Source organism: Molothrus ater, chromosome 11 (genome assembly GCF_012460135.2).
Source record: "Molothrus ater isolate BHLD 08-10-18 breed brown headed cowbird chromosome 11, BPBGC_Mater_1.1, whole genome shotgun sequence".
NCBI classification, from domain to species: Eukaryota; Metazoa; Chordata; class Aves; order Passeriformes; family Icteridae; genus Molothrus; species Molothrus ater.
This window is the reverse complement of record NC_050488.2, coordinates 18,595,605-18,610,252: the sequence shown is the minus strand read 5'-3', so window position 1 is coordinate 18,610,252 and position 14,648 is coordinate 18,595,605. Positions and strand designations below refer to the sequence as shown.

Below are 14,648 nucleotides of genomic sequence, written 5' to 3'. Positions count from 1 at the left end.
ACAATTTCACATGCTGGGTAAACAATTCTCCAAATCACATTGCAAAGCAGCAAAACATGGAGAAGCTGAAGCTTCTCAGGAGAAAAGATCCTAAGAAAGGATTTTCATAAAATATGGCTGTGACATTCTAGGACACGAAATAAAACGACACTCACGCTGGAACCTCCAAGGTCAAAAGAAGGGAAGTTCATTTTTTCACCCCAACATTTATAGACTTTCAAAAGTGACAGGAGATTGGAGGATGAAAGTGCCACCTCTCCAACAACACTGGACAAGACAACAGTCCATCAAATTTGTCCTCCTCCAGAGAAGAATGTAAAAACAATAATTATTTACATAAAGTGTGTGAGAAAGTTCGTTACAAGAATGTAAACATCAGAAGGCTTAGAAGAACTTAGAAGAACAGGGCAACAGTTTTGGAATGTGTGTTACAACACTGGGAGAGAAAAGGGGCAAAAACCCCAAGCTTTGAGTTTTTGCTGTCATTTTAATTTGAGTATGATTGGAAGAACAACAAAATGACTTCAAGAGAAAGAAGGGTGAAAGGCTTGGATTAAAATCCAGATTAATTGCTAGGAGCCACATTTTTGCCTCCTACACGCATCAGGTTTTGTTTTGCCACAGGTTTTCCTGTGTGAGGTAAAACCACACACCTTCAGCACTACTGAATTGCACAGTTTGGCATAAGGCTGTGTGTGCCTTTTAGCAGAGATAAAATTTGCATTTTATCCTAGAATTTTATGGAGCACAGCAAGTTGGGTCATTAAAATTTAGATTTGTTCTAACTACACACCAAATGGTTGAAATTACGCCTGGACATTTAATGTGCAACTGCTGGGCCACTCTGCTTTTACCAATCAGCTGGAGAATTCTTCCCAGCAGGGTTTCCAGGTAATTAACAGGAATTTATAAAATATTAGGAGATATATAGCAATAGCTTGTCATGAGACATCCTCAAACTGAGTTTATTTCTCTGAAAATGCATTACTTTAATTAAGAAAGTTAAATAATCACCTACCCTACCAAAAAAGCTAAGCAATGGAACAGCCCTGGGTGTTTCCCACCATATAGGCTGCTTTTAATAATATTTTAATATAGGCAAATATGAAATATATAATAGCTAGTGTGTATCCAAGAGGTCTGACAGGAAATATCATCAAACACCAGTAGAAAGTTATTCCCCTTTGATGTTCCTCATGCATGGGGAGACCTAAAGTTGGGGGATCTGCAAAAATTCCCACTGATCTGCTGTGCTGTGAGGACCTTTGGGGTGTCTGAGACAAAGGAATTGGGAGGTTGGGCAGCTTTCTCACAGGCACCACCTCCAGAGCGAAGATCCCAGGGAATGGGATTTGCAAGAGAAGCTGGAGAAGTAAAAAATTCCTCCTAAAAAACTGATTTCTTGGATAGAGTTAAATTGCAGCACTGCTTGACTTTTATTTTGATCTCCCTTCAAGCTGCAAATCCTTGCCTGAAAATCCCAGTCACTACAGCTCAGCTGGTCTCTTAATCCAAAATAGGCAGATTAACATCATTCTGCAGCCTTTGTCTGTCAGAAATAGCCTGTGCAGTGCCCAGCAGTTCCTCTGAAAAGCACACAGGAAATGCCATAAATAAATGAATATCCTGTTTAACAACATATTAATGATTCAACAAGATTTAACCAAGCCCTTCCATCCCATTCTCTCCTTTAGGCTCAGATTTCACTTCCACTTTTGCCCTGTCTGAGCAGTGATTATGAAGTTCCTGGTGCTCAAATCCCAGTACTTCCCAGTAAACCTATGGGGTAATAAAACTCTGCATTTCATGGATTCATTAAAGTTGGAAAAGACCTCCAAGATCAAATCCAGCCTTTTCTGAGAGGCAGAATTGTCTCTCCTGACCCTGGGCTAAAAATCCCATTCAAGTCCAAGCCCATGGATCTTGAGGGCCATTTCCTTTTGGATGAAATTCTACCCCAAACCATGACTTCCCAATGGGGAAACATTTGTTGCTCTTTGCTGGGAGCAGCAGATTGAGGAGTAAATCTCATGCAAATTGTGTGTAATTCCAGCCTCAACAAAAACCTGCTTCCCTGCACAGTTGTGGATATTTGTGCTAAATGAAGGAATACATAACTCAACTGCTGGCACAGAAGCTCAAGGCTTAAAACCCAGGAAATTTGAAGCCTGGAAACCATCCTCAAGACTTTTACATAATTCCTTGGATGCACATCACAGGCTTTGGAGGTTTATCCACATTCCTTTAGTTCTTGGTGTAAAAATTCAAGCTCACATTCTCTTGGGCAAGGGATCTGTGGTGTTTTTAAACTTCCAGGCTGCAGGGGCAGAAGCCATGAGCCACCCATCCCCTCCCTGGGCCTGGCTGGTAATTTTAATTGCAGAGCAGGGTAAGACCACAATTATTTGAAGCAGTTTCTTGCATACAAGAAGCAGAAAAGAGCAAATTTTGGTAAATTCTCAAAGTGCTTAACAGGAATTCCATATTTTTTAATACCTTGTGAAGTCAGACATGAAAAACAGCCTTTTGAAATAAAAATGATACTGGGGTTGAAAATGCAGAATAAATTTAAGTCAAATTCATCTTTCAGAAGAAAAAAGGATCGTTCCTACAGGATTTGCTAATCTTGCCTTACCTCCCATTTCATCACCATTTCATTGGGTTCAGAAGCTTCTACTCGGATGTTCTCTGGGTTTTTATCTGGAGCTGAAACCACACAGGTGACAAGGTCAGTTTGCACATCCCATTTATTTGCATTCGGTATTCAAATGCCAAAAAGGATGGGAAATTCCCCTATTAGTGACAGACACTTAAACAAAAAACGTTCATGAGATGAATGGCTTGGATCAGCAAAGCTGATGGGACCCAAGCACGTCGTTTATGCAGTTTGGATTCCTAAGTGTCCCTGCTGGCTGGAGCCACCAGCTAACATGGAACTGTGACTTTTGGATTTGAAAGCACCAGATGTGGGGGGATTCTGAGGAAGAGGTTTTTCTCCCTGTGGGGATAGCAAACAGAAGGTGCATCATTAGAGGTGCACACACAGCTGGAAAGCTGAGGAGGGAGCTGAAATTGGTGCAAATGGGGGGAAAAAAGAGACAAAATGCCAAGGAATGCAAATGCTGTGCTGAACAGTTGGCCTCTAAAATGACTTTCAGGGAGACAACATTTTCTGTCACAGTGAATACTCTATAAATGGAGATTTTTGACAAGTGCTCCTGAAAGGCTCCTTCTAAAGCCAGCCCTTCTGCAGGAACTGTTTGTCCATGAAGGTCTGCAAAGGGTGGAAAATCAGCAGAGTGAGGTGCTGGAGGTGTAGGAAAATTCAGCAGCGTGGACTCCTGCCTTTGCCATCTTCAGGAATTTAATGCAGCGCAGCAAGTTGGGTCATTAAAATTTAGATTTGTTCTAGCTGCACATCAAATGCTCAAAACAATGCCTGGACATTTGATGTGCAACTGCTGGGCTGCTCTTTTTTTACCAATCACTGAAGAATTCACCCCAGCAGGGCTCCCATCGCATTAATATCTAAAAAATCAGAATATAGCTTGTCACGAGACATCCTCCAGATGATTTTACTTCTCTGAAAATGCACTGCTTTAGTTAATCTAAATGCTCACCTGCCCCACCAAAATTACTGAGGGTTATTCCAGTCCATCAAACCAGCTGGGGGTAATTCCCACCACAAGATCTACTTTTAAAAATCCCTGAGGCTGCCACTGAGCAGCGCAAGCTACCGTGATTCCTTCACACCCTCTGGAGCATGGGAGGGTACAGACACTCCAAAAAAAGGACTGAAATTGTGAATATTTAGGAAAGCAGAGCCAGGTTTACCAGCGGGAGGGGTCGCATAGCGCAGGGATGGTTTGCTGGGCTGGCTCCTGCCCACGGCGTTGACGGACACCACGCGGAACTGGTAATTCACGTACGGGGCCAGGGGCAGCAGGGCTGTGGTGTCATTCCCTGGCACTCTGATGAGCTCCTGCCACGTTTCTGGCTCCCAGCGGTTCTCTTCAAACTCTATAATTGACTCTGGGCAGGAAAAACGACCAAAAAAAAGTAAAAAAAGATTAAAAAAATCCAACTTAGTGTGAACAGCGCGGGTGGAAATGAACTTGCAACAAACAAACTGTCATAGTTAAAGTGATTAAATCTGGCCATCAAGCAGGGTTTGTGTCCTGTGACAATCAGGACATGCCAGAATTTTAAACAGACCTAAAAATTATGCTGAAAACCCCTTCCTACCATTAACAGGGCTGTTATGGCTGGCCCCAGCTTTCCAGGAGAGTCGAACGCTCCGGTTTTGGTTTTCCGAGAGCTGGAGGTCTTCTGGTGGGTCAGGAACATCTGAGAAATAAAGGAGAAGTGTCAGGAGCACAGCAAAGGTATTTCTGTTTGTCCTGGCATTTTCCAGAGGGTTGGAACAGCACAGTCAGTGATGATGGTGGTGAAACACCTCCTGATTTCAAGATGGACAGGTTGTGGAAAGTGGGAATTGCTTTGAAAGATCCCGAATCTTCAGGTGCTGATTTTTGCCTTAAGCACAGAATCCTTCTGGAATTCATTTCCCCTACCTGCATTATTGCGCTTGCCGAGGTTTGCTTAGTCATTAATGGGTACTGACCCTGTTCTGGGCAGGTCCAGCATCACGGGGTTTTACCCTGGGACAAAGCAGAGTGGGAGAAGGAGCCTCAGCTCTGGCAGTTACTGAACTTTGCCTTTGAGGGTGTGAGGGAAAGGAGAACACTCATTATCCCAGCCATGGGATCTGCATTAATGGAGAACTGGGAAATTCACTACCTGCCAGCTCAACTAATGCTGTCCCGACTAAACTTTTGACTGACAATGTCATTTCTTACAGAAAAATCAGTGATTTCTACCACCACAACTGTCTTTGCCATTGTGAAAAAAAATTCACTGCATTCGTACTGATTTTTTAAAATTACAATACTGAGTTTTTATCTCAGGATACATCAAGAAGTTAAAAAGTTTATGTTTAGATTTTTTTTCTTTTCTTTTTATTTCTTTCCCTATTTCTCTCATACCTGGGAAAATATCAGGAAAGCACAGTTTAATCTGCAGGCATGTTGCTGCTCTATCCTCGGAGTACAGGTGGTTAAAATTCAATATATTAATTTAAAGATAGTGACGGTGTATCTTAAATATTCTCACCCCTCTACCTGTTCATTAAACACACAACAAATACTTAGAATTATTGTAATTGAATATTTATTTTACTCTTAGTTGCCCCTAACCTGATGTCTCTATTTAGTTCTTCAGTCAGCCCACCAGTCCTTGATTGCAAGAACCTGAATTTTTCACTTGGAAAATAAGATGTTGTTAATTCACCAAGACATTTCTCATATGCAATAAACAAGGGAAAAGAGCGCAAAACTGTTTTTCTTCTTCTGCAAAGCACCTTTTTAAAGAGGAATAAAATGCTTTATGAAATTTTCATAAGTGAAGTAACGAATAATCTACAAACATTTTGAATTATACAGCACCGAAGGACACAGCACCATAAATAATGTACACAGCATCTTCCTAATTTATTATTTACTGAAAAATATCACTCCTTTAAAATGGAAAACATCTTGAAGGGCAGATTGACTTATTTCTTGCTGCAATCACTGCCAGCAATAAACACAAATGTAAAATGAAGCAAAAATAAATGTACTTAAAATTATGCAAAGCTGATAGAGAATCATAAAATCACAGAATGGTTTGGGTTGGAAAGAACTTTAGAGATTACCTAATTCCAGACCCCTGCCATGGGCAGGGATACCTTCACCTAGACCAGGCTGGCTAAAATTGAAACCACAAAGCAGAATTTTGGCTGCTGCCCTTGGGTGCAACAGGTGCACAACACTCCACAAATTCCTCCTTTTAATTCCAAGGGGTCCTTCAGGGAGGGATGGAGGCGGTGAGGATGCTCTCACAAGGCCAAGCTTCTGACCCAGGGGGTCAAGGCTCTTCTCTTTGCCCCAGGACAATCATTCATGCTCAATTCACAAATAAAATAAATTCCTTTTAGGTGCTTAACCAGCAGTGATCTTCTGAGGAGCTGCACATCCAAATATTGGCCTGATGGCCTTCAAAAACCAGTCCAATTCTTGTGAAGGACTGACCAAGGACTTCAAAGCAGCAGCAGAACCATTCTTAGTATGCTCTCACAGCCTGGGCAACTCCTGCAGCCACTGGGCTGAGGCAAAAATGCTGCCTCACCTTGCTACAGACAAGATGAAAATAAATTGAGCTGGTGTCAGCATCACCATTCCCAGAGATAAGGGACAGCACAGCTGAGCTTAAGGAGTGAGAGGCTGTGTGAAATTGGGTTATTGAGGCTCTGTGAAAGGAAGCAAACAAGTGCTGCAGTGGCAATTCCTGCTGCAAGGAGTTGCAGCAGGAAAATTGACCTTACCCAGAACTATCAGCTGTGCCTCGGCCTCAGCAGTGTCCAGGGCAGTGCTGGCCACACACTTGTAAACTCCCTGATCCTCCAGGAGCACACTGGATATGAACAGGGTATCCCTGTCCAAAATTATCCTGCAAGGAAGAAAAAAACAAAAGGTAATAAGGATGAGAAAAATATGTAAGATGAGTATGACACGCAGACGTTGTTCCCTGAAAAATTGTTCATAATAGAACTTGGCACAGGGCACTTTCATCAAATAGCTGCACACTGGGCCTGCTACATTAAAATGTAATTGTGGCTCTGCTCTACACTGTGCTGAGGAGTATTATTTGTATTTTGTGGCAATTTAGCCTCCATGGCTGGAGGCTGGCCTGTCAATCCTGCTCTGAAAAGAAGCACTGGATGAGCGTCTGGGCCATAGGATTTTGGCATGTCATTAATGAGACAAATATATGGGGTTTGTGATGGAATTTTTGCAAGACTGAGGGAAACTGAGCATTCCCAAGGCACTTGTGTCATGTCCAAAGCAGCAGAGCAAAGAATCCAAGGCCGTGGGCTCCATGGTAGACATGGAGTTTCCATGGCACTGCCTCACCACCCTACGAGGGCCCAGCAGGACTTTCAGCCTCTCCACATTTAGAAATCATCTCTCCCCTGTGGTAATTAATAAAGACATCTGATTTCCCCCTGAGGGGCCCCTCTATGGAATAAAGACTGAACTCCAGCCTCCTGAGGTCAATGAAAACCCAAAAATAGGGCAAAATTCAGCCTGCAAATCCTAAACTCATATGTAGGAAGGATTCATGGCAGAACCCCTGAAATCTGCTTACCATCGCTTCAACATTGCAAAGACTTTGTTTTGGCCAAATAAGTGCAAACTATTAGACAGGACTGGTTCCACTGAAGTGGAGAAACAACCTGCACTGGGATCAGGGTTGTGGTTTTGGGTTGGGCCAACATTTATATTATTCATAAAAATACAGATATGTGCTATGTATATATTAATATATAACTTTATATTCTGCTATGATGGCACCAGAGTTAATAAACCCAAACCCATTTGGCTCAAAACTCACACTGCTGCATTTATATTCAGATGTGTGTAAAATGCAGATCCACTCGCATATCACATGGAGAATTCTTTGCAGACACAAATTTGCATTTCAAGCTATTAAGGCTCATGTTTAATGAAACTCCAGCTCCAGCGCCACACCAGATTATCCAGCTGAGATCAAGAACAGCCTTGTTCCTTCCCCACTCACCTGCCACCTTCTGTGCTGTTGACTGGCAGCTCACCTCCATCCTTCCTCCAGGATAATTTAAAACTGTGTTTCAAGTGGGAATCATACTCAGCCTGGCATTTCAGTAAAATGGAATGTGATTTCAGCACTCGGGGGTTCTTCGGAGTAACAACAAGTTTTGTAGCATCTGATTGATCACAGAAAAACACTTTGATTAGGTGAGAGAGGGGCTATTACATCAAATTTTCACCAAGCACTTCATCTACACAAATCAACCTCAGGAGCAACAACCACGTCTCTTTTTTGTTATATATACAAACATTTCAAGTGAAGGATGGTGGGGTTTGAAATAGATATTTGCCAAGATTTCATTTTTTTTATCTTGAAACATTTTTTTGATCTTCAAATGTTTTTTTTTTTTATCTTGAAACATTTTTTAGCTCGAAACCAAAGAGCTCCAGAAAAAAAAAAATCCTCAAAAAAAAAAAAAAAAAAAAAGTTACAGGTGAAAATCCTTGTTAGCAGCTTGTCATGAAATGGATGATAAAAAAAGAAAAGGCTTGAATATGATTTTTATGTCTAATTGCCATTTGAAATAAGCTTTGGCAATGATCCAAGAAAAATTACAAGCATATTAAAGTCAAGTGAGAAAAAATTATTGCAATCAAGTTCGTTCTTTTAATTGACTATAATCTGAATACAGAAACAGATGAATAAGTAAGAAGAAAGCACTTAGCTGAATTTATTTCTGCAGTGAAATGTTGCTCTGTGAGAATTTCATTGTACATTTTCATGTTTATTAGCACTGTAAAATTCCCAAAGCCAAGAGAGTGGGTGGAAATGGAACACAATGAGTGAGCTTCTTCCTCAAGTTTGTCACAGCAAACCTACATCAGAGAGCTTTGCTAATTGAGTATTTAAGGGTTTTGGTTTTTTTTATTGGCAAGCCCTAAATCCTAAGCAAATTTGTAGAAAACCCACTAAATGCCACCTGTGCGCCCAACAGGAGCTGCCCACTGCCATCACATCCTCCAGGGAAAACCCAGGGAAAACCCCTCCTGCCAACCAACCACACAAATCCCTTAAAGCAGAGCTGCAGCACAAGAGATGGATCTCAAATTTATAAGTAAACACATCTGAGGATTTTTATTTGCTCTATTTAAAAATATTTATCAACAAACAGGCAAAAGCCCAGTGCAAAATCCTTCAAGCAGCAGCACCCTGCAATGTGTTTGGTGGGAGTTAATCCAGTTTGGGATGTGGCTTCTGATCAAACAAATGGGAAGGAATTTTAGGGAAGGGAATCCCACAGCTGAGGGAGAAGCAGGAGCACATCTGGATCAACAAGGACCCCACCAAGCCCAGGAGCACAGGGTCAGCCAAGAGCCTGCCCTGAGTGTAACAGGGCAGTGACAAAAAGGAGGGAAAATCCTTTCAAGATAATGTGTAAATGCAAATTTTTGGTGACTTGTTCAGCTTCTGCAAGCATCCAGAAGAAAATGAGCAGCATGTGAGAGCATGGAGAAATCCAGCTGAAAAATTAAAGACTACATATATATAAATATAAATATATATAAATATATAAATATATATTTATATATATATATAAAATATATATATAAATATATATATAAATATATATATAAATATATATATATGAGACCTGTGACAATTTCAGGTTGTAATATCCATAGAATTCCGGAAGTCACAGAGAATTCCTGAAGTCACAGAATAAATCTGTACCCTGGACTGAATATTCACTACTTCCTGAAAAACTGTAGACATAAAATCTTAGCAGCTGGGAAAGTTTTTGGTTTTTTTGTTTTTTTTGTTTTTTTTTCTCACCTCTTATATCCAGATTAGCAGTGATTGCTCTTTTCCCCACAGAATTGGCAGCCCAGCAGGCATAGGACCCCGAATCCTCCTTCTTTGTGTCCCTGATCTCCAGGGTGCCGTTCTTGTATAACTCGTAGTGAAATGCTGAAAGGGGCTCTATGCTGTCATCCTTAGTCCTAAAGGTGATGGAAACAGGCCTGGGTTACTGCAGGAAGTGTCAGTTCATGGTTAGGGGTTATTGCAGGGGAATTTTGGGACTCAGCTTTGCCACTGGGCAATTAAAGTCAGTATTAGTGAGATACTTCATGCAGGAAATCATAAAGTTCTGCACATCAAACCCACAGGGACAGAGTCTAAAAAGTTCTCTAAAATACTCTGTCTTTAATCTGCAGCTGCCACCTGCAATTTTATTGCACCTGTCACCTGCTGTGACAATCCTGTGATTTCCAAGCCTATGGAAGCATGTCCAGGTAAATGTGCTCTGTAAGTCACTGTGCTTCCACCTCAATAGTGTGTCCACACTTGAAGAGTTGCCAGCATTAAACTGATGAAGCTGCAGCAGGATTTGGCTATAAATAGCCTGGTTTTGTTTAATGTATATAGCCTGGCACTTGTCTCAAACATGTATTGAAGACTTCCAGGAACTCTTTTTTCCAAACCAGTTCTTCAGAATTCTTAAAAGCACATTTAAAACCAGAACATTCACATTATATAGAGTTTTGTTGCAAATTTCTACTCTTAACTCCATAGAAATAATAACTAGCAGACTTTTCAAACTTGGGGAAGCCTACAGGAACTTGTTTCACGTGAAAAAAACCCCAATTCCCAGTATCTTACCATCTGACATCTGCTGCAGGTGAGGCAAAGATGTCACAGTGCAGGAAGGCGCTGTAACCCACAACCGTGGCGTAGTTTTCCCCATCTGGGGTCAGTATCAGGGGGGCAATATCTGCAGGAGAGAATTCAGGGTGAGCAGCAATGCATTTCAGAACTAGGAATATAAATACTGGCCCTGCATCCTGCCCTTTTCCAGCAAGGGTGAGAGGCTGAGGTGTTTAATGGGAATTTCACAGCTGTTTGGAAGAGTTGCACTACACAGCTGAGCTCTCAGAATCTTCACTGACAGAGATAACAGGGGTTTACTGCTAGACACAGCAGAAATTGAAGCATCCAGGAGAGAAAATAGACCCAGTTCTGCTGCCTCCAAAGATGTCTTTTATTAAATAAATTCCCCTCACTGCCTTTCTTCAAGGAACAGAATGAGCATCACAACTAAAATCAAAGATTAAAAATACACTTAATAATTCAAAACCAGCATTGTGGCCACAATTCGGTCCCCAGTGGGTTTGAATTCAAGTTTTTGAGCCCAACCACAACCACATTTTTAAAATATTCCAAAGCTCAGGAGTGCCTGTGCTAAGCACATCACACTGCCCATGATAAAACCTGTTGCATCAATCTGGACAATGTTTCTTAAAATCTGGGGCCATTCCAAAGGAACCATGAGATGCCCATGACCAGCCAAAGAAACCATGGAACCCAAGGGAACCATGAGGAACCCAAAGGAACCATGAGGAACGCAAAGGAACCATGAGGAACCCAAAGGAACCATGAGATGCCCAACCATGGAACCCAAGGGAACCATGAGGAACCCAAAGGAACCATGAGGTACCCAAGGGAACCATGAGGCACCCAAAGGACCCATGAGGTGGTGACAAGTCCCAGGCTGCTGTGAGGATTCAGCTGGGGTTGTGGATGTGCTCCCTGGGAGGGGACAGCCCGGGGCACTCACTGAGCACGTTGATGTTGGCGCTGGCCAGGATGGTGCCGTGCTTGTTGGTGGCCTCGCACTGGAACACGGCGCTGTCCTGAAGCTGCAGGTTGGTCAGGCTGATCTCCCTGGTGGAGACTCTCCCTCGGAAGGTCCTGCCTGGAAAACACCAGATTGTGTCAGCAGCTGGAGGAGCTCTGCTACTGGGGAGCTCCCAGGCTCTCCTCACTGCTTGGAAGACAAAGGAAAGAACGTCTTGAGGTTCCAACAAAAACCGTGTCCATCAGCTGTGAGCTCCAGGGCTCTGCCTTTGCCAGCAGTCCCATGGCCTGAGGGAAGTGCTCCAGAGCACCAAATTCCAGTAATTTCACCACAGTGATTTTTGAAATGATAATAATACTGCTACACCACTGCTCCCCAGCTCCCTGGGCTTACTCAGAAGCACAAAGGAGCCCTTGAGCTGTCCCAGATACCCAAAAGATGGGAGAGTTACTGGGCAGCACCTCAAAGGTACCACAGCTCCACATGTGCAATGTTCACCACCACCCTCTTCAAGAATCCTATTTAAATATTAGTGTATTTAAGTAAATAAACAATTCATATCTAAAGAGGTGCCAAACCAGACATCACTCAGCATGTTTGGACTTGTGAGTCTCTTTAAATTGGGTGATACAGACGCACACTGTCACCATCATATTTTCTGAAAATCCTTTTGCCAGGATTGCTTCTCCTGGGAAGCTGAGAAGCTTCAGAGAAAAATGAAAACAATAATTATCTGATTGCTTCTCCTGTGTTTTGCTGCTTTAGAATGTGGTTTGGGCATTGTTACCAACTGGTCATTGTTTGATTGGTTTCTGCTGTGAATTGTTTTGATTTAATGACCGATCACGGTCAGGCTGTGTCAGGACCCTCAGGAGGGAGTCACGAGTTTTTAATTATCATTCTTTGTGACCTTCTGGCTGTATCCTTTCTCTATTCTTTAGTATAGTTTTTGTATAGTTTTAGTATAGGATTATAATATAATATGATGTAATATAATATAATGTAATGTAATATAATGTAATAGAATAGAATAGAACAGAATAATAACTTATCCTTCTAAGAACATGGAGTCAGATTCATCATTCCTTCCTGCTACGGGGGACCCCAAAAATACCCCAGCACACCCCAGCTGGGCAGGGCCTGGAGGAGCAGCCTGGCCCCTGCACCTACCATCGATGGGCATCCCGTTGAGCTTCCACTGGATGCTGGGCTCGGGGTTCCCGATGGCCTCGCACAGCAGCACCAGGTTTGCCCCCACGCTGTAGACCCCACCCTCGGGCTTCTTCAGCCACTGGGGAGGCTCTGGGAAAAGAGACAGAGCAGGGATCAGTTGATGCCTTTTTGGGAGTACCTAAGAAGAGAGGCTAAACTAAATTAAAGGAATAAAAAGCTGTTCTATTCATTGAAGGGTTTCAGGTACATTTAGGGCAGCCCCAGGGGCTGCACCCGAAAATGGATGATGGGTCAGGGTTTGCACACTTTTATAAGTTTGGTCCATTTGCATAGTGGGGGTGAATCTGGCAATTCCAGCTTCAGGTAATGAAGTCATTGAGCCCAAGTTTGCTCCCCCAACTCCCTTTTGTTCCCATCTCTGGGCCCTGAGGCAGTGAGGTGTCCTTGATTGCCAGGCCTGCAGAGGAATTGTTGTGTCTGCCCCAAATGGGGAAGCAGCAGCAGCTCCCACTGAGTGTGGAGTTTGGAGTTACACACTAAAGAACGGCAGGGTTACAAATAGATGGAAAATAGAAAAGCTGCAATCCTGAGGCATCACAGTCACAGCCCCTCTGCTGTTGCTGGGATTCTCCACGAGATGGCAAACGCCACCAACACTTCCCAGCCGCTGCTCACAGCCCATCCATCAATGGCTGAGCTGCATTCCTTGTATTTCCGAGGAAAGGAAAGGTGGAATTGGCATCAGCACCCGCCAGTGCTGTCCTGCAAGCTGGGTGGAGGAACGGGCAGTGTTCATCCAGGTGGGAAATGGATGCACAGGGAGGGAGAGGCTGGGAAGGAGGGAATGGGTCAGCATTTCCACAAGGACCCTCAGATCTGAGTGTGATCTATGAATTAAGGTGAGGCTATTGCAGCAAGACAAACAAGGTGGGAACATCCATCCAGCTCAAATTCCCCTCCATAGGCACGAGCAATGGCTCCATCACCTTCCCTGGGAGCTGACAGAGCTCCAGGACAGCATTGATCCACCTGTGATCCACCTGCCCCCCTCCCTGTGCCGAGGAAATGCACCATCACCTTGATTTCCTGTTTTTCCATGCTGTGCTCAGACCAGAGGCTGATCCATACCACATTTAGGAATGGTAACACGTTCTCTCGTGGCTGGGGATGAGTGGTTTGGGTGCCCACAGGGTGGTGGTAGAGGAGCAGCCATGTGCTGCTGCATTCCCCCTGCTCTCCTTTCCCAGCTGTTCCACGAAGCTCTGGAAAAACTGAGCTCTGCAGAGCAGCCCCTGAGCATCAGGTACCCAAACCTCGTGTGGAACAGACATCCACAATGAGAGAAGGGAAATGAAGGGGGGGAAAAGGGAATTTATCTCATAAATGCTTAATTCTGACTGAACGCAGGTCCCTGAGCTCTCACTGGGCAGCCTCAACCCAAAACACAGCCTTGAATTGATCATTTCCCCTTGAAAGGCACCAAACTTTGAGATTTTTACACCAGACCTGACACTGCCTCTTCTGCAAGTGCTGGGAAGATCACTGGGCCTCTTTCCCTATTAAAAAGGTGAGGTAATGTAGGGAAAACCTGAGGATTCATTAGTTAATGCTCACAAAATGCTTTGAAGATTAACAGAGCTGTTGCCTGGGAATGCAGCAACAGATGTTATCAGGGAGATATGCTAAAGCAAAACACCACTGCTCACACTCACAGAGACATTTTAAAAAACCACCCCTAGAGTGGGATGCACACCCAGAGCAGCATTCCCACAGGAGAGCACCCAGGAATGGTTTAATTAACATATAAAGACTGAAGTCAAATTCAAACCACTAAAGCTTATTTAAAATGATAAAACCATCCCACTTCCTTCACACAGCAGGGATTTTTCTACCAACATCCTCACTCAGTGCTTCTTCCCATCCCACAGTGACATGACCACATCTGTTCATCTTCCTGGTATTTGGCTCCAGGGAAAAAACTCTGCAAACACCAGAACATTTTGGGTTTGCAGCTCTTTTTTCTTCTCTCTCATACGCACCATGGTTTCACCAGGAAAAGATGAGTCAAAGGCACGGAGGTGAAAAGGTTTGTAGCAGTCCTGATTGAATTGCTGGTTTGGAATTTTTTCTCTAAATCCGCCACAAACTGAGATAGGATATCTCCTGGATT

At 43.2% G+C, this 14,648-nt stretch overlaps 1 protein-coding gene across 6 annotated transcripts in view; it reads right to left on the bottom strand.

The window, feature by feature from the left end:
• The window catches only part of CHL1 (cell adhesion molecule L1 like), a 128,886-nt gene that overhangs the window by 15,080 nt on the left and 99,158 nt on the right, over positions 1–14,648 (bottom strand). For all 6 annotated transcript variants that reach the window (XM_054515977.1, XM_036390720.2, XM_054515975.1 and 3 more), the window contains 9 exons: positions 12,476–12,607; positions 11,285–11,422; positions 10,330–10,441; positions 9,502–9,668; positions 7,678–7,843; positions 6,422–6,546; positions 4,246–4,347; positions 3,835–4,032; positions 2,636–2,706 (listed from right to left, as the gene is read on the bottom strand). In XM_054515977.1, the coding sequence (XP_054371952.1) occupies positions 2,636–2,706; positions 3,835–4,032; positions 4,246–4,347; positions 6,422–6,546; positions 7,678–7,843; positions 9,502–9,668; positions 10,330–10,441; positions 11,285–11,422; positions 12,476–12,607 (1,211 nt within the window). The remainder of the gene's footprint in view (positions 1–2,635; positions 2,707–3,834; positions 4,033–4,245; positions 4,348–6,421; positions 6,547–7,677; positions 7,844–9,501; positions 9,669–10,329; positions 10,442–11,284; positions 11,423–12,475; positions 12,608–14,648) is intronic.